Genomic DNA, 26397 nt, shown 5'->3' on the forward strand with positions numbered 1-26397 from the left:
GTGCAAATACTGGCTTTGCCCTCGTGCAGTTTACTGTGGGGATAATTTGTTGACTGACCTTGACCTATTCCTTAAGTACTAAGTGCTATACTTTCTACCTTGCATTATTATCTTTACTGTTTTTTTTTTTTTTTTTTTTTTTTTTTTTTTTATCTTTTAGTGTCTATTGGTATATTCAATATTATGCCACAGACACATACTGGGGATGAAAAAAGATGTACTGAGCAACGTTACTGCTGTGAAGCAGTAATAAGACACTAATAAAGTATCCCTCTATCATAATTTAATAGTAGCCTCTTCTTTCATTTCTTCTCAGTAAACCAAATATGGAAACTTAGGCAATTTTGCACCATTAGAAAACTAAAGGCGCAAATTCTTTATCTGTTTATGTGTTAAAGTTTTACTAACCAATGTGAAATCTGTTTCTTCTGTGCCTGTCAACCCTTTCTTTTTTTTTTTAAACATTGCTACTGTATGGCTTCTGAAATGCTCTTTTAGCTTGTCACTCCCTTTTCACATCATTTGTGTGGCTTTCTCCTCCAGCCGTGGCCTGTAATTCTTCTTTGTGCTCAAGAAAGCCCTTGAGCACCAGTGAGATTACCCTCTGCTAGTAATGTTTTATTGTGGGATCTAAAATGTGCATGGGTTGTTTTTTTAATTCTTTGTGTCATTTTATACCATCTTTGCTGTCAAAATTAATTTTTAAATCTATAAAAATTGCTGCTGGTTCATTTTTTGAAGCTGTCCATTTAAAATGATCATTTCCTCAGAAGCAGGCTTTTAATAAGTAGTAAAAATGTTTCTAAAAATGTCACCTTTTCTTTTTCCAGTTTTGAGAAATGGTGCTTGGGAAATTGTGCACTGGGAAAAGGTATGCATTGATTTTTATTTTGTTCCAGAAGAAGTGCATCGATGTGTACTCTAATAGATACAATTTTTGTGTGTGATGTAAACAAATGTCATGAATTCTGATACGAAAGCTGTTTAGTAATTAATGTTGTCAACATACATGGAGTCTTTAGTCACTCTCATTTAATTCTGAAATACGCTAGAAAGACTTGAAAAGTAATATTTGGAATTCTTTGTTTTTCATAGTATATTTTGAGTACTGTTTTTCATAGATTTCATTTAACCATGAACTGTTTTGTGTTGAAACTTTTTGCTTTAATCATCTACTGTCCAAGCAAAACTAAGAATTAGAGTTCCTTTAAAAAAAACCAAAAAACAACTTACTAACCTAATCATCATTTTCTAATGAACTGGAAATCAATTCCATAGTCTCGAGAGGTTAACACGCTCACAGGACGTGTAACATGGCAGTTAGTGAGTTGAGTCATCATTTAACATGTGTTATCTAAGTGCTTTTAAGACCTCAGTTTCAAAAGGTAAGCAATTATTACTAGTTCTCCCTTAGTCCTGGAAGACCATTAACTCTAGTCTAACTAGAGTCTAACTCTATTCGCAAGCGAAGAACCTTTATAACTTGGTGAAAGACTTTTGGAGGCAAAGCCACTCTACCTGGGGGATTTTGTTTTCTGAGATTGCTAGGAACAGCTTAGGTGTCCCACTGAGCTGGTTACTTGCCTTCCAGTATTTCCCAGCAGCTTAAAGGCCATTCCCTTAATCCTGCCCTGTGATGTTCATAGTCACCTTGTGTCCCTGCAGGGAACAAATTCCCTCTCAGTTGATTGCATTTTTCTCATTTTAAATCAGTGGCCAAAATAAAGATTGACATCTCCCTTCCTGCGTGTTTAAAAACTCACTACTCTCTCTGGTCTTTGACATAAAAGTAACAAAGAGGAAAATACCTTGACTGTGCTTTCCTTAGTCCTGTCATAGTCACTGCTCAGAGAAGCACAACAAAAAAATGAAAAAGCTCAAAACATTGCTTCAAAAGAAGTTTCCTTTTGCTCTTCTTTGGCACTTGTGGATTTAAACATTTTAGAAGATTGGTAGGATGTAATCAAGTATGACGAATTGAATTGTATTATAAATGTGTATCATTTACTAGGTTTGTCATAGTAATTAGCTTAGACACGTTTCTTAATAAATTGATATATCAGTTTCTTACCATCTTATCCAAAGTAAGCAGTCATAAAGTCAGGAGATAAGCATGCATGACTTTCCTCTAAAATTAGCCTATTACAATGTCTTGTTTTACTGATGTCTTTTTTTTTCCATTATTTCAAGATTGAATGAATTACTGTAACTCAGTTTTTCACAGACAAGAAATCAGCAGCCCATGATTACCCATAATGTTAGCATTCTTTGTTGTCTTGGAGATCAGTGCCACACCCTTCCTGCGCATCCCACTTAGAGAAGCAGACGAATAAAATTTAAAGTGTTGCCAAAAGTTACCCAGCCAGCATGAACTGATGTTACTTAATAATTTGTATTAGATACTTAATTAACTAGAATTTTTAAAAGTTGGTTCAATGATGAATTCAAGATAAATACTCCAAAATTAACAGCATTTCTTTTGTTGGAGATATCAAATTAGAAAAATACAATGAAAGATCTCATTCCCAGTGGCATGTGAGATGCTTACAAATAAATTTAAGATATGTATATGACCTTTGTAAAGACAACATCAAAGCTTTTTAGGTGTTAAGCGTTGACATAAATGGGCAATTATGTCAAATTCCTAGCAAAACCAAAAGTACCAGTTGTTCCAAAGTATTGGTGCAATATAATCCCAGGGAAATTATTATTTTTTCCTCAAGAGTTGACTAAATTATTCATCTTAATTTCAAAAAGAAACAGTCAAGAAAATAGAAGAATATTTTGGGAAAATGAGCTGTGTGCAAGGATGAGTAAAATGGAGAGCAGAAGTTATTAAGATAGTATGGTTCTGTTGCCAAAATAGGCATTGATAAATAGAGTAAAATAGACTAGAAGAAAAGGGACTAGGATGCCCTGAAATAAAGCCCATTTAATATTTAATAAACAGGGCAAAGAATCATTGATAAAATAATTATTTAATAAATGATGTTGGAAATCACCAACTTGCAAGTTTCAAGAAATAATGCAGTTTATATCTAAGTCACATCCCATGCTAAAATAAATTCCAGCTGGCTTAAATGTTAAAATGTTGGTCTTGAAAAACATACAGGTAGAATAAAGACTTCAAGAAATATTTGGAGAAGAGCAAGATCTCAAGCTGTCTGGAATTTGATCCTATAAATTTTTTTAAAAATGCACAGCAAAAGCCACCACAAATAATTAGGCACAATAGGGAAAAATAGTTGCACCAAATAGGACGAAAGATTGAAATTGTTATATAAATAGGAAATAAAAGTTGGCAATAAGCAAGAAGATCTGTAATAAGCAACCAGACTCAGTGTAATATCAACCTAGTTATGAAAGTTGCAAATTTAAGCAATATTGGTGTCTCATTTGCTATACTTCTACTTTACTTAAGATTTTTTGTTTTATGAAGTATTTCATTCACATACTATTGTGGATTAATAATTTAGGTCTTCATATTGAGAATCATAAAAAGGGGATTCTGGGAATTTAACCTGAGAAAATAATGATTAAGTAGAGGAAAAAACCTGTACATGCATAAAAATATTTATTGTAACATTTTTTATAACGATGAAAAGGTAAACTAATATGGATATCCACCAGTAGGGAAAGTGTTTTTTAATTTTTTTTTTAACCTTTATTTTTGAGAGACAGAGACAGAGAGTGATCAGGGGAGGGGCAGAGAGAGAGAGACACACAGAATCCGAAGCAGGCTCCAGGCTCTGAGCTGTCAGCACAGAGCCCGACATGGGGCTCAAACCCACGAACTGCGAGATCATGACCTGAGCCAAAGTCAGACACCCAACTGACTGAGCCACCCAGGTGCCCTGGGAAAATGTTTTTTAAATTACAACATTCTACACTCTGGCATATTTTGTGATAAGTAAAAGCTGTAATTTCAAATACTGTGGCATCATAGAAAGATTTTATACCATTCATTCAGCAAATATTTATTGAGTGTATGTGCCAAGCAGTGAACAGCAAGCAAGACATATGAGGGTCCCTGTGTCGTGAAATATAATCATAGGTGAGAAGAACAGAGGCATTTACGCTAAGATGTCAACTAGGTAAAAATGGTTTATTGAACACTGAGTAGACAGGCAAGCAGCCTTGCTTGTTGGGTTAGCCAGGTTGTGGGACAAGTCTTCTCTTTAGCTTATGTCACATTTTGTGCAATTAAAAATAAAATCAATAAACTGAAACCAAGAGTCTGATCCTCATGCCAGGGTAATACAATAAGCATATTACCCTTAGCGGCGCTAATGGGGCTTTCTTTCAGGACTTGATTTCTTTGTTTTTCTAAATGTGTGGCTACTGCGGCTACCTTTTAATTGTCCTCAGAGGACCTGCAGTTTTGCACAGCATACGTCCAGTCATTCACAGATGGGCACACTTCAGCTCTCAGACATTAATAGTTCATCTCTCCAGTTTTGCCCTGAAGACTTTTCTCTGTTGCACAAAGTTAAACTGTCTGACTTCCAAAGCAAGTATTGCAGTGACAAAGCCCTATACAAGGCACTGCATCTCCACTCTTGACGTGTAAGCTACTGCCTTCCATGGCCCTGACCGCAAAGTCTAGTTCTTCAAATTGAGATGCAGCTGAAATTGTTCACAGGTTTTGGAGATAGTTGCAGCTGGAGAATTTAGGAGGGGTCTTAGACTCAGCACATTCTCCTGGCTTTGTAGAGAAGTATGGAGTGGTGGGCTTTTTGCAGGTGTACAGGTCACTCCCTAAAGCTGCTTTAAGACATGAAGTTTCCAGCATGAAATGCTTTTGTTTGGATTTAGAATTTATGTCTCCAAAAATTCCTTAGTAAAAATATTAATATGCTGGGGTCTATAATTGGACAAAGATTCTAAATCAGTCCATTACAGTTTGATAAACTTACTCTTTTACATAATCCTCAGTTGTAGGTATGAATGTCAGTGACTTGAGAAGGCTCAAGGTGGTGGTCTAAAGCCCTGAATATTTCCTTAACATCAATATTTGGGGAACTAAGTGCTTTGTCATGATGTTCCTCCACTGAGAACATGTGGTCAAGGAATTTGTACCAACTTGACTTTCTCTTCTGTCCATTAATCTTATGCACACACTAGGCTGGAAAGGGGGAATGCCACATTAGGAATGCAAAACCAAAAAAAGAAAGAGAGGTGCTTGGTCGTGTTTGAGAAGCGATCTAAAACAGGCATCATAAGGAGGGGGCAGGTAAGTTCCCTGCTGTCCTCATAGTACTGCAAGAACTGCTTTAGCTCTCGGTGGTGAGCCTTTGGTTTTCACAGGCCCCTGAGTAACTAACTACTTCATACCGTGTAAGGTGCTAATAGTTTCTTTCAGTCCTCAGTTGAATGACCACAAGCCTTGCTTTTGTCTTAACAATGAATAAAGATGTGGGAAAGCAGTGGGATCAGTAAGGGATTTTTGTAAGTCTGACTGTTAAACTCTTACACTATAATGTGGACAACTATTCGATTTTATGAAGCATATAGTCTGATTGGGTAGCAAACATTAACATGCAATAAGAGATTAAAGAACATTTAAATGGTAGCCTGGGTAACATTCTCTCCAAATGCCGTAGCTCCATTGACCTTATACTTCTTGATCTTGGGTGCTATCAGAGTACGATCACAACACATAACTGGCCTGTTTACACCTATATTTGCTGGGGTTTTGTTACTTCCCCTTTTTTGAGGGTTGGTGTGTTTGATTCCAACGTCCCTGGAAATTTGTCCGTTTCCAATCATCTAGATTTCAGCTAAAATCTCCCTTGAATCGGAGCTTCCCTACCTGGATAGCCAACATACATACCATACACGAGAAGACCCCCTCCAACCTTGCCTAACTTCCTCCCCCGGCATATAAAGTAACCACAGTGGTCTGACTCTGCAATAATTTCTTATTGTGATTCCTACTGAGGACACAATTCTCTCCTCCCCCCCCATCCAATAAAGTGTTATTTTAGGATTCAAGAAAAAGTTGAGAGAGGAAAGAACAAAAAGGCTTTAACAATAACAAAAAAAAGACTTTTCTTCTCTTGATTAAGTATTGAAGCTTATTTGGAGGTTTATTTGGCTCCTAACAGGGCACTTTCGTGATCTAATGAGAGTGGTTATCAGTGTAACTTGGTCCAGTTGTGACTTAGTTGGAGTCCTAATGTTTGCTCAAAACTCTATGACACTATATCACTTAAATCACCTCTAGAAAGTTTCTGGGCTTATTATATCTTTAATGTGTCTTTAGGACATGTTCACAAAAATGCTACTGGGTAGAAAAGCCAGGAAGATATTAAGCTGTTTTTTTTTTTTAATTTAAACTACAACATAGATTTACTATATTTACTTACGCAAAATCAAGCTTTGCAGCCAGTCAGATAAGGGTTTGAGTCTAACCTCTTCCTCTCACTGTGATCTTACGGAAATAACTTAGAAGCTAAGAAGACTCTCTTTTTTTCCCTCTCTAAACTGTAAATTATAATCAAAACCTATTTTATAAGACCATCATGAGGAATAATGATCATACATATGGTAGGTAGCTTTTCCAGTTGCACTGAGATTTCCTTAAGCAGGGTAAAGATCACCTTTGGTAAATTCCTCCTTTTTATTTTTATGTCATAGAGAACGTGAGAAGTTGAGATGTCAGTGGATAAAATGGATGGATTTATTAAGCTAAGCCCTGTAGTTGGAAAAAAAAGATACAGTGTTCATATTTTAAAGGACTGTCCCATCCTTGGCCTCACTCCTAGATCATTTTATGCCGTTTTGTGAAGATAAGTGGTTCTTGTTTGCCAGTAACCATTTTTTACTGTGTTCTATGCTTAAATACAGTGGGTTGTATATTTGTAACTATCTTTCAATGCAGATAATTAACCAATTCCCAGTTTTCTTTCAGGTAAATGTTGGAGATATAGTTATAATAAAAGGCAAAGAGTATATACCTGCTGACACTGTACTTCTCTCATCAAGGTAGAGATTACCTACTGATGCTCAAACAGTGTAGAGGATGGTTTCTCTACCCTGCATTGACCTTGTGATTTCTCCAAGGAAATAAGGAATAAACGAAGAATTTCAAACCTCTCTAATGATTTTGAATTAAACATTAAAAAATTGATTGGACTTAATGGACTCTTTCTTATTTGCCATATAGAATAAGTGATAGGTACTATCCTGTGTAATTCAAAAGTTATCATTACAATTAGAAGTCTGCTCTCTCTCTGGCTACATCCAGATCCTTGTGTGTGGACCACTAACTCATGAGATTTCCTGTTGCTTATTTTATATAATACATGGATGGGGTTCTATTGATTTTTATCTTGCAGTCCTTGTTCATGATAAATTCTTCTATGATGCATTAATATATCCCTCCAAACTTTCTTGATCTTTATGGGACATTAGTGCAAGAAAATGGATGAATGTTTTCTTTTTTGTCGTCATACCTTTTGAAACGCCATACTCTTCCAACAGCAACAACAACAAAAAAATTGAAGTATTTTGCTCTTTTAAATCCTTTCCATGACTGAATTTAGATAATTTTTGTTTTATTCATATTTAAGACAGTCATGAATTAGTATTCAGAACATATGGCACCATTACCTTTTAAAGAATGCGGTTTTCAAATGGTTTGGGGTTTAAAAACTGTAAAACTGGTCCTAATATAAATTAAGAAAAATGTTTTTTAATATCTTAGAGGTTGTTTATCATCATTTCCTTGGACAGTTTTATTTGTAAAATCCACATATAAATATGGACAGTGTCCTTTTTTCAAAATCTATTTAATCAGGTCATTATTTAAAGTGATTGGATTTATAACAAGTTAGTGAGACTTAACCGAGCAAAAAGTTCTCCAGATATTTATAGAAATAAGTCTATGGGTAGTTGAAGTACTGTAGGTAGTTGTACTTTCATACTTTATAACTGGGAGATTTTTGTGTCACCTATAGATTTTATTTCCAGAAAAATTAAAATTAATGGGTTTCTAAATCAGCCTTTTCATTACTAATTTTCTTTGCTCATAGCTTTAATTAGGGTCGGTTTCTAAAACTGAAGTAGAGGTACTGGTCCACATGTGGCTGTGTGAGAATGAGTTTAACGGTTGAGCTTGCTGTCACTGCCTCAACATACCAGATGGCATCAGGTACTAGAGAACACTCTGCCTAGGAGACAGGAAATCAGGATTCTTACCCTGGCTTGGTGATTTTGAACAAAAGACTTCATCTCCCAGGCCTTGATTTCACATCTTTTAAAGTGAGGAAGAAGGAGTAGATGACGAAACTCTAATATTCCCTGATTCTCCTTCTTCTTTAGATTCAGTAAGTTTTTATTTAAGTTGTAAGAATGCCTAGCCAACAGAACAATGGGCACTCGGTGGTACTAAATAAAAGTTTGATAAATGTAGTGGATGACTGACCATCTAAATGGTCAAAGTTCAAAGTGATAATACAGCATTCCAGCAATTTAAGAAAGTAATCGTGTTTTCCTGATTACGCCTATCAGAGAGACATAATTTATCATAGAGAATATCATGTATGTGTACCATTAATTACATTTTTTATTTTTTGTATGCTCCAAAGCATGAAGATACTTGACTATATTGCCCTGACTTTATACATAATTTTGAATTGAAAGTTTTAAAAAATACTTTTCATCAGCCTCTATCCACCCCCAGAAACTCCCAGAAAGGTCTGTGCTCATATTTTTTTAAAGTTTGGAGCATTTTTACAGGAGTTATTTCCTCAACGTTAAAAACACTCACTGGTGGCTCACAGATACTGTAGTATAAGTATAGATACAGTAGATGGAAATAGTTTCTATCTTTTTTTTTTTTTTAGGATTTTTAAGTAATCTCTACACCCAACGTAGGGCTCAAGCTCACAACCCAAGATCAAGTCTCATATTTCACCAACTAAGCCAGCCAGGTGCCCCAATAGTTTCTATATCTTACTATAGCAGCCACAGAGATTAACTTCCTCCAAAGATTATTACTTCTTAAAAGATTGTGTGACTCATTGCATTTAGTTATTTAGTAGGACTCAAAGTATAAAGCCTCTTCCATTATGTATTTATATCCCAGTGGCAAAGTGCCACCTTTCAGGGTTGTTTTTTCTCAAAAAGTTTTACACTACTCTTGTGAATGTACGTTAACCTTAACAAATAGGTAGAAGTTTGTGTCCTCATTTAACAGAAAGCGTAACTTTGACTTCAAGTCTTATTTTTTGCTATTTAACTTTAACGACTAAGTCAAGGTGGGAATATTTAATCCCTAATTAATCTGATCCCTTCATTATGCCACACTGTCCACTATCAGAATAAGGACATGGTGATTCTCACCTGCAGATGAGCATTATTTAACAGTAAACGTAAACAACAGTTTGTAACAGTTTAATTTCCAAATATTTTCAGTTATTAACTACTAATAGTGCACCCTTTCTGAGGTAGTTTGAAAAAAAAGCATGAACATTGTTGAAAGTTACTGTGTTTCATTGATTTTTCACTTCCATTTGAAGAAACAAGTTTTAGTTTATAACAAATGCATATATGTTTAGAAAGTAAAATATAGAGTAAAATAACTCAAGCTGTTAATTCAAGTCCACACAGGTTCGTGGCATGTCTATTTCATACCCTCTCTGAAAAACTTCTCCTGGGCTTATTACCCTTTTAAGACAATGCATCACCAAGACTTAATGAATTATTGAACAACTCAAAAGGCTGTGATTACGCCTTCTAACTTCCTAAAACCCATGTCTTTACAGCTTTGCATTAAAGGTAATGATATGTATGCAGTTAACTTTCAAAATGTTTCAGAATCAGAAAATTTCTAATATTTTTTTTAAGTGTATTGGGGATGGTGGTGGAGAGGACTAATATACTTGGTTTTTCAAAGAATTGTTCCCACAGTTCTTTCCTTCTTGGGTGGGAGTGGTCATACACTAGATGGCGTGAGAGTGAGGAATTGGAGAAAGGAAAATCTGTAAGATAAAAGTAACTATATAAAATTTTGTTTTTGAGAAGACAGTCTTGTGAATAAACTTTAAAAAAGGAGCAAAAGTTTCCACATTAAAAATTGGGCTTCAAATTGAGTAATCCTTTAATATTTCACATTTTCTTGTGCCTTTAGACCTGATCAAAATAAATTTTGAAAAAAATGGACATTAGACATTTTTATTAACATGTATTATTTTCTATAATAATTTCAAACTTTCTGTCTCTTTTGTCCATTTGTTTGGTTCTTCTTTTTTCTGTTTTTCATTTTTTTTTTCCGTTTCAATTATTTTAAACTGGGACCTGTAGGTGGCAGTAGGGGAAATAGTGAAAGTGACCAATGGGGAACATCTCCCAGCAGATCTCATCAGCCTGTCCTCAAGGTTAGAACCACTGAGTCGTACAGGATGTGTGTATGTGGATCCTCACCCTACAGCAGAGAACAATTACACCCAAAGATGGTTGAGTTCTATGTCTCTTCCTGTAAAACACAAAAATTTTTATACTTCTTGGAGATAGACATTTCACAAATGTTTTAAAGGCCTTTTATGAATGCAACATTGGATGCTGTTTGTCCCTCAGGTGGGAAGATTCAGCTCCTATTGTTCTCAATAGGAGTTCATGAGGCATGCCAGTAAAGGTAGATTTTAATTTCCTGTGCATCATTAATATATATCCATATTTAACAACATGCCTAAATACCGAGGCTGAATTTAATACCTCTCCAGGATACTGTTTTGAACAGTGTTAAGCTTTTCATGAAATGAAGTCATTGAAATTTTGCCTTATTCTTATATTTGAAACTTACTGTGAGTTCTGTAGAATCCCTTCAGCAATTATGACTATAATTTGGGCTTGTATAGGGTTTACAGAGGACCCCCTGCACAAAGCTGGATGTTGTACATTTTGTACCGCATGCTTTGGGATCAGTTTTTATCCCACTTGTTACTAGTGGCAAAGTGCATGTTCCCATGGTAAAGTTCAGCCGTCTACCAGTGTCTGTATTGTGATATGCATCTTGTTTCATCTTTCCACTTACTAATCAAAAAGCCTGCTTTGCCTCTCTGACTGTAGCTTGCGTTTGGATGTCACCATAATTTGCTGAAATATTTATTATGTAGCATGATCCCTTATGTAAAACTTCTTGCTGCTTTTTCATAACACTATTAAGAACTGCTTCAGTAACAGCTGTCTTAAGGGATTAAGAATGTTCTGAATTCGGATGCATATTTTATTTGCCCCACTTCAAATAGAAGTCAGCCGTTTAACTTTTTAACTTCCTAGTCATGTAAAGTCCTAGAAAAATTGCTTTGTGAAAAAAAAGATAGAATGGTAGTCTCATTTTAATGTGAGAATGGCCTTGGACATATTGATCAGTAATATTTTAATGCATTTTACTGGCAAAGTATGGAATCTGCATTGTTCACCTAACATCTGTCACCATGCTTCTATATTGTCGGAAGATATGTTTTAAAATTTCATAAGCCATTTATGTTTCAAATGTATATATAAGTTATAAATTAGCAGTTACTAGAGCCAAGTTAAATGTTGGATAGATGATATGTTGAATATAATAGAGCGAAAATATAAATACTGAAAAATTTCTCCAGTTGGGAAAAAAATATAAGCCCTTATGGGAGAAAAAAAAATCCACTGAGTGAATTGAAGAACTTGCAAAGTTACATTAAAATGAATCTGTAAAATATTTGATCATTGACCGTATGTTTCAGCAATTTTCACAAATCTCCAGGCCACAAAACTAAGCTACCTGCCCATTTCTGAAACTTGAAATAATGTGTTTTGCACATGTACAAATTGGAAGTTGATTGGAAGATTCAGGTATTTGTAACTGACAAACTTTTTCCGTTCTAACTTTGAATACATATGCTTATCAGAGATTACATTTATACTTCCATGATGTTACTAAGGCTTATTGTATAACCAAGTGCTAATGAGATTGATTTAACTTCAGAACGTTTTTCCTTACACTTGAGGATACAATTAGATGACAGACTCACCTGTCTATACTTGCTGGGCACATAAAGTCAGATTGTGAAGGGAAAGGATATATACACAGTCCAGGATGTAGTACCTGTGATAATGCTGGAGAATGTGCATCCCTTCTGCCAGCCACCACTCACTAAACTTTTCCAAACACATTCTGGTGGGGACCCATGAAATGGACCTCCTAGGTGCAGGTCAAGGAGCAATATGGCCAAGTTGGCTGGTTTTAGTTTTAGCTTTTTCTGCCACAAGAATCTCTGAAATAACCTTAAGAAAGAGAACAGGAGCAGAAAAAAACAAAAACAGAAGTATGTGTCTAAAGTATATAGCTACTTCCATTGTAAAATCTCACACAGTTTTTAAAAGTAGCCTTAAAATTTAAATATTATGGTTCGTATGATCCTGTTCATCTTTTCTTAAAAGGTAGTCACTGAAAGTTTATAGAAGCAGCAATCTGGAATTTTCTAATCACTTTCCTTAACCAATTTATACATGGGCTACAAGCATGAAATCTCACTTGATATTTTTGAGCTAAAGATAAAGCTGGACACAAAACTGCTTTTACATTTCAGATACAGTCTGTGTCGTGTCGTTATGGATGAGCAATTTAAGTATCACATGACAAATCTAATCATCCACATTAGCTTGAAGATCAGTACTGATTGGCATCAGGAAATTGCTTTGTGGTCGTTCTAGCTGAAAAGCTGATCCATGAGTTGTGACGCATGGGTTCTGCCTCCCAGCATTTAGCACTTAGAATGGAAATCATCATGAAACTAGACGACTAAAGCTTTGTTTAAAACAAAAGGCTTCAGTGAGTCTAAGCATTTAAATAAGTTATTATTTTGCTTTTCTTCCCCCACTAAATCTCTCTGCTTTTCAATTTTAAATAACAGTGAGCCCCAGGCCATGTGCTACATTGAAACATCCAACTTAGATGGTGAAACAAACCTGAAAATTAGGCAGGTAAGATCTAATACAGGTTTATGTAATTTTTACTGATTTATTACATGGAATCAAGAGCTTTATTTCTGGTGTTGTCTTGAATTGAAGTGACTATCTAATTGCAAATACTTTCTTGCTGAGCCACTATGAAGAGGTGTCTTTGACTGAGATGACGACTCAGATTTACTTGCCTGATTAAATATAGTCCATCACACAGATATTATTTGTAACATTTTTAATATTTCATGTAATAGCCAACAGCCCGATGATAATTTTAGTAGTTCTAAGTACTTTGACATGTGTTCGCGTATTTAATCGTCCCCATTCGCCTGGCCCAAATTATTATTTGGCTTTGCTGTATCGAAAAGGCATAGTTTCCATTGCTGTTCTAAAAGTCTCACTAATCTCAGGGAATAGTTAGGATTTCTGTATTTGCTTCTCATACCATCTCCGATAGAAAGCAACGGTCTTTTTAAGGAGGAGACTTTTAAAAATGTACTCTCTGGGGTTCTAGGGGGATGATGGAATCGCAAGTGAGAAGTTTGGGATGTGATGGAAGTAGGTCATCAGGGCACCTGAACTCAGAGTGCCCCAGGAAGCGGGGTCCTGTTCACTGCCAGCCAGTAGAAGTTAGTTGGCCAGAGGGAGGAACTATTTATGAGTTTTCCTTCTCAGTGGACTAACAGAAAAGAAATGTAATGATTCTCTTTGGACATAGTTCTGTTTATTTTGCATTCTCTTTTTGAGATTCAGCAGGCAGACTGTGTAATGCTAAATATTAATTTTATTTTTGGAAACACAGTTCTTTGAGGACTTCAAAATATCTTTGCAGTCAAGTTAATAATCTCAAGTATGTTTTAGATCTTTCACAAAAGCTACCCTATTCTTGTGTTCAAGTAGAGAGGAAGGTGACCCTTAATTATGATTTGACAAACAGTATTGTGTAAGGGAGGAGACTTGCTTATAAAATAGTGGGACCTCTTAGATCCTAAGACTGAGATGAATTCAGAATCCCCCTCCTCCTGCACACAATGCAATTAATATACTCTTTTGCTTTTTAAAAAATTTCTAAACAGGGCTTACCAGCAACATCAGATATAAAAGACATTGACAGTTTGATGAGAATTTCTGGCAGAATCGAGTGTGAAAGTCCAAACAGACATCTGTACGATTTTGTTGGAAACATAAGGCTTGATGGACATAGGTATGTAAAATTGGTCTTTATAAGAACCCAGAATTCAGGAGTGCCTGGGTGGCTCAGTCAGTTAAGCGTCCAACTTTGGCTCAGGTCGTGATCTCACAGTTCCTGGGTTCAAGCTCCACGTCAGGCTCTGTGCTGACAGCTCAGAGCCTGGATCCTGCTTCAGATTCTGTGTTTCCCTCTCTCTCTCTGCCCCTCCCCTGCTCATGCTCTGTGTATCCCTCTCTCAAAAATAAACATAAAAAACAAAACAAAACAAAAAACAGAATTCACTGCGTCTCAGTGTATTGCTGAGTGTTTTCCAAGCCTGGGTGCATATTATTTTCTCATGCTCTAAGTTTGAACACTCAAAACCTCTTAAGTATTTCTGTGTTACTTCTACCAAGAGTCTTTTTGCAGAAATGTTAGCTCTTAACTCCATGCATATGGTACAACTGAAGAGTTCCTCAAGATGACAATTGGATATTTTCAGGGATATGCCAGGCTTGTGGCACATTAATTAGTGGCATATTCTTTGGCCAGGGTACTTATGTCATAGGCCTATCTGCAGTCTCCATGGCTTGGGTCCTTTCCTGTGACCTCTAGGTGCCTCAAAGATTTCAGATTCTACCCGCAAGGAGTTGACTGTACTGGATAATTTCTTGTCTTTCTTGTCTTCTCTGTATAATTCCATATGCTCTTTTCTAGGCCGTGTTATCATCTACAGTTATCTTTACTGTTACATCCTTTCTACCCTTCATTCCTTCCCACTTCTCTTTCCTGTCTCTCTCTTCATAGATTCAACCGGTATTTCTCAAGCCCCCAGTGGGCTAGGTAGGCTAAGTACAGAGATGGAACAGGAGACTGCAGTGAACAAAAGAGATAAATATGCCCGTCCTTGTGAGCTTACTTTCTTGCAGTAAGGAAAGGGCAAATAGACAACAAATGATAAATAAGAAAATTCTGTTCTAGGTTAGAAAGTGATAAATGCTTTGAAAAAAAAAAAATAGCCCAGGACAAGGCAGATTGGGTGTCCTTGAGAGCAAATCACTTTTGAGTTAGAATGGTTGTAGTAAGCCTCATTCATCAGGTAACATTTGAGGCCTGTGAGTAGGAGGAGAGTAAGTTAGCCATTTATACATCTGGAGGGAGAGAATTCCAGACAGAAGGAATAGTCAGCGCAAATTATTAGTTGTATTTATTGCATCATTTTAAAGTGGGAATGTGCCTGGAGTAGGTATGAAATTTCAGGGAGGACAGCGTGATTGAAGTAGAGTTACCAAGAAAGAGTAATAAAAGAAGGATAGAGGGGCGCCTGGGTGGCGCAGTCGGTTAAGCGTCCGACTTCAGCCAGGTCACGATCTCGCGGTCCGTGAGTTCGAGCCCCGCGTCGGGCTCTGGGCTGATGGCTCAGAGCCTGGAGCCTGTTTCCGATTCTGTGTCTCCCTCTCTCTCTGACCCTCCCCCGTTCATGCTCTGTCTTTCTCTGTCCCGAAAATAAATAAAAAACGTTGAAAAAAAAAATTTTAAAAATAAATAAATAAATAAATAAAAGAAGGGTAGAGGAATAAGAGGAAGCCAGACCATGCAAGGCTTTGAAGGCTATTGTAGAGTGTTACTCTGAGTGAAATGGTGATCCATTGGAGGGTTTTTAGAGGGGATATCAGCGGTTCAGTTTTGGGCCAAATAAGTTTGTGTCAGGGAGGCAAATGAATATATAAGCCTAGAGCTTGGGATAGAAGTCTGGGTCATGAGATAAATTTGGGAATAGTTGGCATAGATAATTAAAGCCATGGAAGTGGAAGAAATCACTGAAGGTGAAAGGGTATGGAGAGAAAGGTGAGGAGTCCCAAGAACTATCCTAAGACTGCAACATTAAGGTTGGGAAAACGGAGAGACCAGCCAAAGAAACCAAAATCAGGTTGATAGGAAGAAAGCCGAGATGGAGTGAGGAAAGTCTACCAAGGCAAAGGGAGTGACAGACATGGGTCAGATGTTGCTGTTGGTCAAGCACAATGAGGCTGAGAATTAACAGTTCCGTTTAGCAAGTCGATATCCTTGAGCTTGGTTAGAGCAGGCAGAGCCTGATGAAGTGAGTCTGAGATAGTGGAAGAAGAGGAGTTGAAAATACCAAGTGTAGACAGCCTTTTCAAGGAGATTTGTTAGAAAAGGGAGCAGAAATGGAGCAGAACCTGGCAAGGAAGGGTAGGGTCTCTCCCATCTGCCACTTCTTCCTCTTGCCCTCGCTTTCCTTCTCCTCTGTCTCCTCTACCCCCAGGTATAGGTAGTGGCCAGCTAAATGCACTAGTCATTCCACCAGCCTGAGAGATTATCAGTGCCTTCATTATTTTATAATTGCATTATTACAGTGTTTGAATTCTAAAGACCATGTAAGATATACCCTAAACTGTCATCCTCATTCAGATCCACCAAAACCTTTCCTGTAATTCATGAATTATATATTGTTCTAAAATTTGCACAGAGTGACCTCACAGAGTGAACATATGGTTATAGACTAATAATAGAGTTGGCCACTTATATAAGTAATGTTTCTGTAGTCTGACATTCCTAACTGGCCAACTTCCATTTCTTATCAGTTCCCCATGAAATCAATGCCAAGCAAATCAATGCAGTGAAAGAGAAACTATACGATAGTGCCAAGACTTAGGGTAAGATAGAATTTATACAATAAGCTTTAATATATATGAAAGGTGGAAACAGATTTTCAATACCTTCGTATTGTGGCACATTTGACTTTTACAGTGATTACCCAGACCTCTTGGAGCCCCTTTATTTGGAACATGTGTACTTTGATTCCATTATTAAGGATGAGGGTCATTGTCTAATGCCAGAAGCTTTGGAATTCCACCTCTGATGAAATGTAGTAATAACTTATGTTGAACCTTCATAATTGAAAAGGAGTATTTTTGTTTGTTTTTGAAGAGTTTGTACCTAATTCCAATCAATCCATACCACAAATGCCAAGGTGACAGTTGTCCTATTGTACCTCATTGTATATGTGAGGAATGGTTGGCACTTACGTGCTTCAAGTATAGGCTAGCAGCTTCCCAAGAATTTCTTGGAAACGTGCTTTAGGCCTAAGGTCCCCTCCCAACTCTGAAACATCTTGAGACATATACACAAAGGGTTCCCTTCCAGCTGGGTCTGAAAAGCATGCTGTTTACAGAAAGAATGAGAATTATAGATACTGTAGTCTTTTTCTAAATTGGCATACACTGTTTCTTAAAGGCTTACTTAAGTAGAGGCCTTCAGGTGCTGTTATGACCTGAACTGATGTCACCTGATCCAGTGATCGTTGGGCAGTTCTTGAAAGAAGGTCTAAGGCCCAAGCTGCTACGAGCTTTAGCCACCTAACAGACCATGAAAGCCCACCAGGAATGCAAGACTCAACCTCACTTTGCCCTCTGCTGGCAAAGAAGTTCTGTAAGAAGTTCTGGGTTCTCCAGAGACTTTACTTGGACCATCTGTTGCCTTCTTTTTCCAGGTTGTTTTTTTTTTAATGTATTTTTCTTTATATTTGACATTTCTTTCTTGCTTTTTTTCCTAAAATGAAGACCTAGTGATAGAAATCCTTAAGCCATTACATTTTGTGTAGTACATCTCCGTCAAGAATCCCACTATATCTCTGATAGCTTGTACCTCTCTGTGTAAGGTTGTGTCAACCAACAACCTACCAGGGTGGATAGTTTTACAAAGAACTTGCAAAAGACTCAAGTTGGCCTGTATTCATGAAAAATGTGTTTTAAATTAGATGGAATAGATATCTACAATTTGCTGTCATTTCAGAAGAATGTTTTAAGACATTAGATGCTTACCATTTATTGGAAACTTATTCATAGTTCTTAGATAATTGATATTCGAATATGATAAATTATCCTAGAGATTTTAAATACAAGGACTTATCTCTGCAGGGCAGGGGTGGCAATGCAAGTGGATGATGAGATCTGTGTATTTACCTTGCCTTGTATATTATTTGGACCTTTATTATGCACAAAGCTGTTTTTAATTAGGTGTGGGAGGGGAGCAGATCCCCTAACCTCACCTCTTCCAAACATCTTAGAAACCTAAACAGACTTACTAAATCAGGAAGAGTCTAAAATAGGTTTGAAAATTAACCTCTGAGTTCTAAAATATTGCCTACTGTCTTGGATAATGAAGTTGTAGGAAATGGCTGGTTTGGTGCTAAGGAGAAGCAACTGGAATGCTTCCTTCCAGCTGTTCTTGGGTAAGAAAATTATTCTTACTGGTAGGAAAATTACTTCTTTTCTAAAAATAAAGTGAATGTGAGAAGGGTTATTTTAATAACAGAACCTTCGTTGGAACTATGTAATAACTATAGAATTCTTAAGCATTTTAGAAAATGTTTCTAATGTCACAACATGATCTGTCCTAGCACTGTCCCCCTTGGAGCAGATCAGATTCTTCTTCGAGGCGCCCAGTTGAGAAACACACAGTGGGTTCATGGAATAGTTGTCTACACCGGACATGATACCAAGCTGATGCAGGTGGGATTCTTATCTATGAAAACTTTTTGGACCTATTCTCTTGAAAAATGTGCTATTTGTAGCTCTCTATGCAGTAGTGTGAAACATAGCAGACCATCTGTCACAGATTCCTGAGCCCCACTCTATACATTCAGAATCTCATTCTTCGGTGTGTGGGGCTATGAAATGGTTCATGCACACAAGAAGAGTGGAAAGTTTCATCAGGCATCAACAGTGCATGAACTCTTAATGATTTTGTGTGTTGGCCCGTGGCAGCATTCAGTAACTATTTCAGTGATTAATACTAGATGTCTATGTAATGACGAGTGCTCTACATTAAAGTATTTGTCTTATAATTTTATTTTAATACAGTGATCAAATTTTAGAACTTGGTTTCACTTTTTCATAAAATGAAAAGAATCTGAGAGTCAAATGTTGACCATTTTTTGGTAACATTTTTAATGTTAGCCCACGTTTAATCAACTTTAGTCTTCGCACTTCTAGTGTTTACATGTGCCTGGGGATATATAATAGGAGTGTTCACTGGTTAGGTGGGTAGGGAATACCATTTTAAGATACTAAATGAAAAACTGGTTTCAGTTCTGATAACTTTGTAAAGTCGTGGAGACGTTATCAACAGGCAGACAGGACTGCTATTAATGATTCCACCCCTAGCCATTCTATAAATTCTGTAAGCCATTATTTTATATCTATTATTACAGATTTAATTTTCTCTTCTGTGGACGCCTTGGTTAGCACGGACCTAGCGTGATGATTTTTATCATTAAATACAGCTGAGGAAACCTCTGTCACTTCCTACAGCCAGGGCCACTTAGATGGTTGCTGTATTCAGTAAAAGAGTTGCTAACTGCCACCAGAAATACTGAAACCAGAGATCCTTTAAATGTGGTCTTCATAGTTTGGAACTTCCAGGTCTCTGGTTGTGGTGCCTAGGCCACCTTCTCTGCCTCTCTTCCAGAGCTGAGATGCTAGATGCTTCTAGTCTAAGTAGTCAAGTAATGCATTGTTCATCTTGCCTGCCTCGATGCAAAAGTCGTGTCTATAAAGGAATATCATTTCCTTCTCTTTTTATTGTTTTACATTAGATAAAGATATGGGTGGGGTGGGGAGGGAAAGGTGGTTAACATTTGACAGCTTATTTCTGTGTAATTTTCATGTATCTACTCATGTCTAGATTTTGAGGTGTGACTTACTCTGTCGTCTTCATCAAAATACCAAATATACATTACTAAATCAATGTGTCCACATTTTTATTGCTCATATTGTTTCTTTTTACAGAATTCAACAAGTCCACCACTTAAACTCTCAAATGTGGAACGGATTACAAATGTACAAATTTTGATTTTATTTTGTATCTTAATTGCCATGTCTCTTATCTGTTCTGTGGGTTCAGCCATTTGGAATCGGAGGCATTCTGGAAAGCACTGGTATCTCAATCTAAACTGTAAGCATTAAAGTGCCTATTGTACTTAGTTTTTCTTTCATTAAAACGTGTATTTATTTCACGGCTGACTTGAGATTTCCTATTATTCCTAAAAAGGAAACCTTGTTGCCAAGATAACTGGGCATTTAATTTTTATTTTTCAATGCAGTTTCCAGCAAAAGGAAGTAAAATGTTAGAGTCTCTAAAATTTGAGAATTCTTAAAAATATAATGAGCACTCTGTAATAACAAAATGTTATTTTGTATTTTATTTAATGTTATTCATTTATTCTTTAAAATATTTTAACACGGGTGGTTAGGTAGCTATCTGGGTAAAGAAAGCAGATTGATTATATTTAAAGCACCAAAAGTAAACCACATGCTTGTAAAATGTTTAAATTGAACGTACTTTCACTTGAACCTATGAATGCAGTAAATTCCATGTTAATGGTCATCCTGTCTCAGGGAAAGTCCTATTAAATAGGTTCTTTTTGGACCATCTATCCTTTTACTGTTATGGGATTAATGTACCATCTCTGAATATTTCTGGAAAATAAGTTTGCATTGTCTTTTGATTGCCAATAAATATTTAATTTCCAAACGTACAAAAACAAATTCTAGTAAAACCTGGTAGCAAAATTGATTTTTTTCAGTTTTTATTATATTGATTTAGTTTTGCAGCTGTTCCAACTTTTTTTTTTTTTTTTTTACAGTCATTGATTTACTATTTCAACATTAGAACTGTTATGAGTACCATCAGTTTGTTTCTTGTGTGTCTAGGGTAGCTGTTCCATTTTCTTTATTGAAGAGGAAGAATGTAGTTTACCTAAAGTACAGCCCTACATTGTTTTTGCTACTTGGGTTAGTTTTCCTGCTGCTGTTTTTGTTTGATTGCTTTCCAGGCATGCTTTAAAGTCTTTTTTAAGAGTTTATATAAAAGTGATTCTACCCAATTGAGATTTTACATTTATAAACCCACAATCCTATCCCTGCTATCTCTAAACTTCCTATTTGGAACAGGATTTGAAATACTTGGTAGTGCTTCATTCTTTCATACCATTATGAAGCTCTTAACAGGACTAACAACATATTGAACACAAATAGTGCTGTTCCATCCTGAATGTATTTGAAAATAAGGAGATGTTATCAGCGCAGTGAATCCCGCCTAACTATATGCATCTGTTGTATGATATGGAAAATTTTTGTTACGCTAAAGTTCTGGCCAATGCAGATGAAAAATAAAACTGTAAATGACTTTCTTCCCACCTCCCCCAACAGATGGTGGTGCTAATAATTTTGGACTGAATTTCTTGACCTTCATCATCCTTTTCAACAATCTCATTCCTATCAGCTTGTTGGTGACATTAGAAGTGGTGAAATTTACCCAGGCATACTTCATAAATTGGGTAAATATGAATTATTATTGTTTTTCATCATTCTAAGTATGCATTTTGTCTTTGTTCCTGAGAGCGTCTTTTGATCTCTCAGAAACAAAATCTTAATTATACCTTACCTTTTGTTGACTACAAGATGGCATTTCAAAATATTTATGGCTCTAATATAATTATAACAAAAATCATTTGACATGTAAAATCAGTAGCAAAATCTCTCATCTCAGAATCACACCAGTTTACGAACCCGACATTCTGGGGAACAAGATCTCCAGGAAACCTATTTTGGGTTTCATAGTGATCTTGGGGAAAAGGAGAACCATGGGGTGTGGAGCTAAAATATCTAGACTATAGTTGTAGCTCTGTATTTCCTAGCTGTGTGAACTTTGCCAAGCCACTTGACTTCTTTGAGGCTGATTTTCCTGGACCCTTACACAGCAATGATAAAACACAGTTTACCAACATCTCATGGTGGTGATACAGAGCAAAGAAATCTCACGACAAAGAAATCTCACAGAGAAATCTCACAAAGAAATCTCACAGCCTCCTCAACGATTAAGTGCTGGAGAAATAATACCACATTCATTACTTGTAACAACCAGGCTGTCTATCGTGTTTTATGCATCTATGTAGTTTATTTTTCCATACTGTAAACAAATTCAGCTGTGCTTAAATTTTTCTTAATTTTTTTCTTCTGAAAAAAATTTTTTTAATCTTGGGAAAAAAATGTGCTGGACATCTGTTTCCTAAATGTTTTCTTTATAAAATGTGTTCTTAATTTTATTTTACCACAGTTAAAATTAATGAATTTATGTAAATTGAATACATCTTCAGACTTAATCTGCCAGAAAGTTTTAATTTTTCTTTTTTTTTTTTTTTTGAGAAATTCTGGTATTATCTTTTGATGTTATTTTTTTTAAATAATTTAAAAGTCTTTCAAATGGACAGTATTGGGATTTTCTAAAATATAACTGACGATACTTTTGCCACTGCTCATGGTGAATGACCTGCCTCAGCAGTCAATTGCTAATTCATTCAGAAGACCAGTATAATTTAGAAATCTAAAATGAGCTGCAGGCGTGGCTTATTTCATGCAAGGAGATACATTGCTGAAGAATTATGTAATAAAATTTGTGTAAATAGAGTTAAAAACAGGATTAAAATTAAGGTTTCCCACTTACAATAAGAAATCATAAAGTGATTCATTATGAAAGTCAAATAACTAGTCACTTTATTATTTTTTACTTGTATTTTCAAAAATAATATTTTCTTCAAATAATGACATAGTTTGAATGTTGGAGTAACCTAGCAGGCTTATGCTTTTTTCAACTACCTTTCTGTTATACAGAGATTTTATAACATTCTTGACAGGTCTTCCCTTACCAGAAAGCTCTTTCTTGTGTGGAAATGAGATGAATAATTGCTCCCCTTTGATACTGGTTCTACCTGATCTTTTATGAAAATGTCTAAAACCTTGTTTCTGAATGATAGCCTTGCAAAGTATTAGAACTCAGCTATGATGCCTATTGTCCTATGGTATCTTCTCCCATATCCTTCTGTTCCTTACTAGATTTGATTTCCAACCTACTCCCCATTCCTTTATTCCTCTCTGAACATTGTCCGCTTGGTTAATATCCTGCTTAAAACATGGCACCTGCAACAACACAGCCTACTTTAGAACTGATCCCCATCAGCAGATGGGGAATGCAGATGTGGGAAAGATCAGATTTGTCCTTTTCGTTTGACATGTGAAAACCTGTGAACCCTGACTTGCCAACAAAATATTATACTGTAGAAGATATTAATTTGTATAAGATTAATAGTCACACCTCATAATTTATGTGAACAAAGCAAGTACAAATGGTACAAAGCTGTACATTTTTTATTGGGTTTTGAGAAGGGCACTCATTTTACTTTCAAGTATATACAGTGGCAGAAACTTAGGCCAAGAAAGTACAACCAGACAGAATCTCTTAGGTAATTTTTCCAGGGGCTTTCAGTCTTAATTATTTGAGCAATGTCTAGTTGCTATTATTTTAGCTACATTAAGGACTTATATTGTGTTGGACACCTTAGGAAGCACTTTGCATACGTTATCTTATTTAACCTTACAATAGGTCACATGTCTAGAAAATGGTAGAACTATAATAAATCAAGATTGCCTGATTCCAGGGGCACCTGGGTGGCTGAGTCAGTTAAGCATCCGACTTCAGCTCAGGTCATGATCTCATGGTTCGTGAGTTTGACTCCCGGGTCGGGCTCTGTGCTAACAGCTCAGAGCCTGGAGCCTGCTTCAGATTCTGTGTCTCCCTCTCTCTGCCCCTCCCACACTCATGGTCTGTCTGTCTCTCTCTCTCTCCCAAAAATAAATAAACATTAAAAAAAAATTTTTTTTTAAGATTGCCTGATTCCAGAGATATGCTCTAATTACCAAGCTGTCCTGCCCTTACCGGGAAATATAATATTCTATACTGAGTCCTTTTCAGGGAAATCAACTGAAATGGTAAAGTGATGGCAAGAGATGAGAGTGGTTACATATATAGCTCCTGAGTTAAATGAAATTTCAGTCAACCTCTTGATACCAGTTGCATTCAGTAATTTCTTTTATTTTGAAAAAAAGGATCTCGACATGCACTATGAACCCACAGACACTGCTGCGATGGCTCGAACATCTAATCTGAACGAGGAACTTGGCCAGGTAAACTAAATTTCTTAGTGATGTGTTGAACTGGAAGTCAGATTTATTGTCATTTCTGCCATAGGTGGCAACTTCATCTGAATCGACAGCTCCGAATGCCCCATTGCTTGAATGATCGGCATACGTACATGTTAGCAGATAACTATCAATTTTCATTTGTAGTAAATGAATTTTTTAAAAACATTATGTAAAACATATTTTGCTCTCACCTAAAGTATTTCACTAAGGGATGTCCTTCAGTATGTAATCTGGTTAGTAGTAAAGTGTTGGCTGTTTTGGGGTTATAAACTCTCACTATTAAAATTGCTCGTAGCTTTTGACCAGAAAGGAAGAAAAATGGTTACATCGATCAGTGATGTTATGTAAGTCCAAGTATGAAAGTAATCAAACAGGAATTTTGGACTTAAAATTGATACTATATTCACATATATGTGTATATTTGTAATCAATTTACACATACTAGCTGAGGAAAAATTCTTCTTTTTTTTTTTTTTTTGCCATTTGCAAAGTCTTACTTTTTAAATAGCATTTAGGCCAGAATTATCCTTTTTCTTACCCATTCAGATGTTGCGTGAAGTTAATTGCACAAGCTATTCCCCCTTCTGTAGTTGTGTGTTACGTTGAGAAGTGCTGGTTTTAGTGCTCCATAAATGTTAAGTAGCAGGAGTGGTGTTTTCTAGTGGAAATTCAGACCATATCACGGCAGATTGCTACATGGCTACAGGGTTTTCTAACATCCTGATAGTCTTCACTGTTCATACATGAGATGATTCATTGCTAAAATACTTTAAAAAAAGCAGTTGAACATATTACTTAATGTGCAGTTAATAGCATTCATTGTAGCCCTAAAATGTAACAAGATTGATAAAAAGAATTATTTAAGGGGTATTTTCCTCTTCTGTGAGAGAGTAGCATAAAAAGACTTCTGAAGGGGCTCCTTGGTGGCCCTGTCAATTAAGCGTCCAGCTTCAACTCAGGTTATGATCTCGCAATTCGTGGGTTCAAGCCCCGCATTGGGCTCTGTGCTGACAGCTCAGAGCCTGGAACCTGCTTAGGATTCTGTGTCTCCCTCCCGCCCCCCCCCGACCCCGTCCCACCCCTGCTTGTGCTGTCTCTCTCTCTGTCTCTCAAAAATGAATAAACGTTAAAAAAATTTTTTTAAAGACTTCTGAAATTTTAATGAGAAATTTTACACTTTTTTAGGTCAAATACATATTTTCTGATAAGACAGGCACTCTGACCTGCAATGTGATGCAGTTTAAGAAGTGTACCATAGCTGGAGTTGCATATGGGTGAGTTTTTTCCCCCTAATTAGAGTATGAATATATACATTTAATTACTGCTAATAGTTTGGTACATTTTGAGAGTTCTCATCAGGGGAAATTTTTTTAATTGAAAGCCCCTATTTTGACGTCAGCAGCCATGTATGTTTTGTGTGTTGCAGTCTGGATTTGTTTGTCTTTTGGAATTACCTAGGGGGTGGAGGCTCTGCCCAGTAGTATATCCATATTTAGAGTTGCTGAAGGTCACTGTCTGGCTCCCATCACGGGGTACAAACACAGTTCCCTCTGCATTGCCATAAAGTTAGAGTACAATGTTGTAAGAACATGCAAAGTGTCCTTGGGAAGTTTCCAAGTTAAAATATTGTTGTTTCCCTGATAGTTATCCCTGTGATTTTTTTTTTTTCCTTTTACCACCTCTCCTCTTTGCAGCCACAGAGCAGTCTAAATTTCTGATGATGGGAAGGAGGTAGGGACATGAAACTCTTAAATCCAGGGCGTGATGAATGCCATCAGAAATATTTATCAGGCTCACGATGTTCTTTTGAATGTGTTTGTTTAGAACCCATTTCTTTCTTTCTTCGAGTTATGTTTGCGTAAACCATTCAAAAGCCTTTTGAAATACTTTATAGGGTAATGTGAGAAAATTAATTTGTACATTTCTTAAAAGGACATGATCAAAAGTTGAAACACTCTCATTGTCTGGAATGACCTTGACCATGACCTATTATCAGATTTTCCAACTGTCTTTATCTACAAGTGAGACTGGGAAATACTGATCTCTTTACCATTCAGGCAAGGGCACTCGCATTTGGGTTTTCTGGCTTGTACCCACTCTTCCCCATTCACACTCTGTCTCCAAGCAGTAAGCTAGTATAAAAATTATGGATGGATTTTGAAAATGCCATAGTTAAAATTATAAATAAATAGCCATTTGTTAAAAATTCTAAAA

General features: G+C 36.3%; 1 protein-coding gene across 7 annotated transcripts in view; it reads left to right on the forward strand.

The window, feature by feature from the left end:
* The window catches only part of ATP8A1 (ATPase phospholipid transporting 8A1), a 233177-nt gene that overhangs the window by 59828 nt on the left and 146952 nt on the right, over positions 1–26397 (forward strand). For 4 of the 7 annotated variants that reach the window (XM_045056434.1, XM_045056433.1, XM_019829564.3 and 1 more), the window contains 9 exons: positions 831–871; positions 6914–6987; positions 12900–12969; positions 14025–14152; positions 18543–18654; positions 19933–20098; positions 21355–21482; positions 24088–24165; positions 25369–25457. In XM_045056434.1, the coding sequence (XP_044912369.1) occupies positions 831–871; positions 6914–6987; positions 12900–12969; positions 14025–14152; positions 18543–18654; positions 19933–20098; positions 21355–21482; positions 24088–24165; positions 25369–25457 (886 nt within the window). The other 3 variants (XM_019829563.3, XM_019829566.3, XM_019829567.3) reach the window with 3 other exon arrangements.

This window comes from Felis catus, chromosome B1 (assembly GCF_018350175.1).
Source record: "Felis catus isolate Fca126 chromosome B1, F.catus_Fca126_mat1.0, whole genome shotgun sequence".
Taxonomy (NCBI): Eukaryota; Metazoa; Chordata; class Mammalia; order Carnivora; family Felidae; genus Felis; species Felis catus.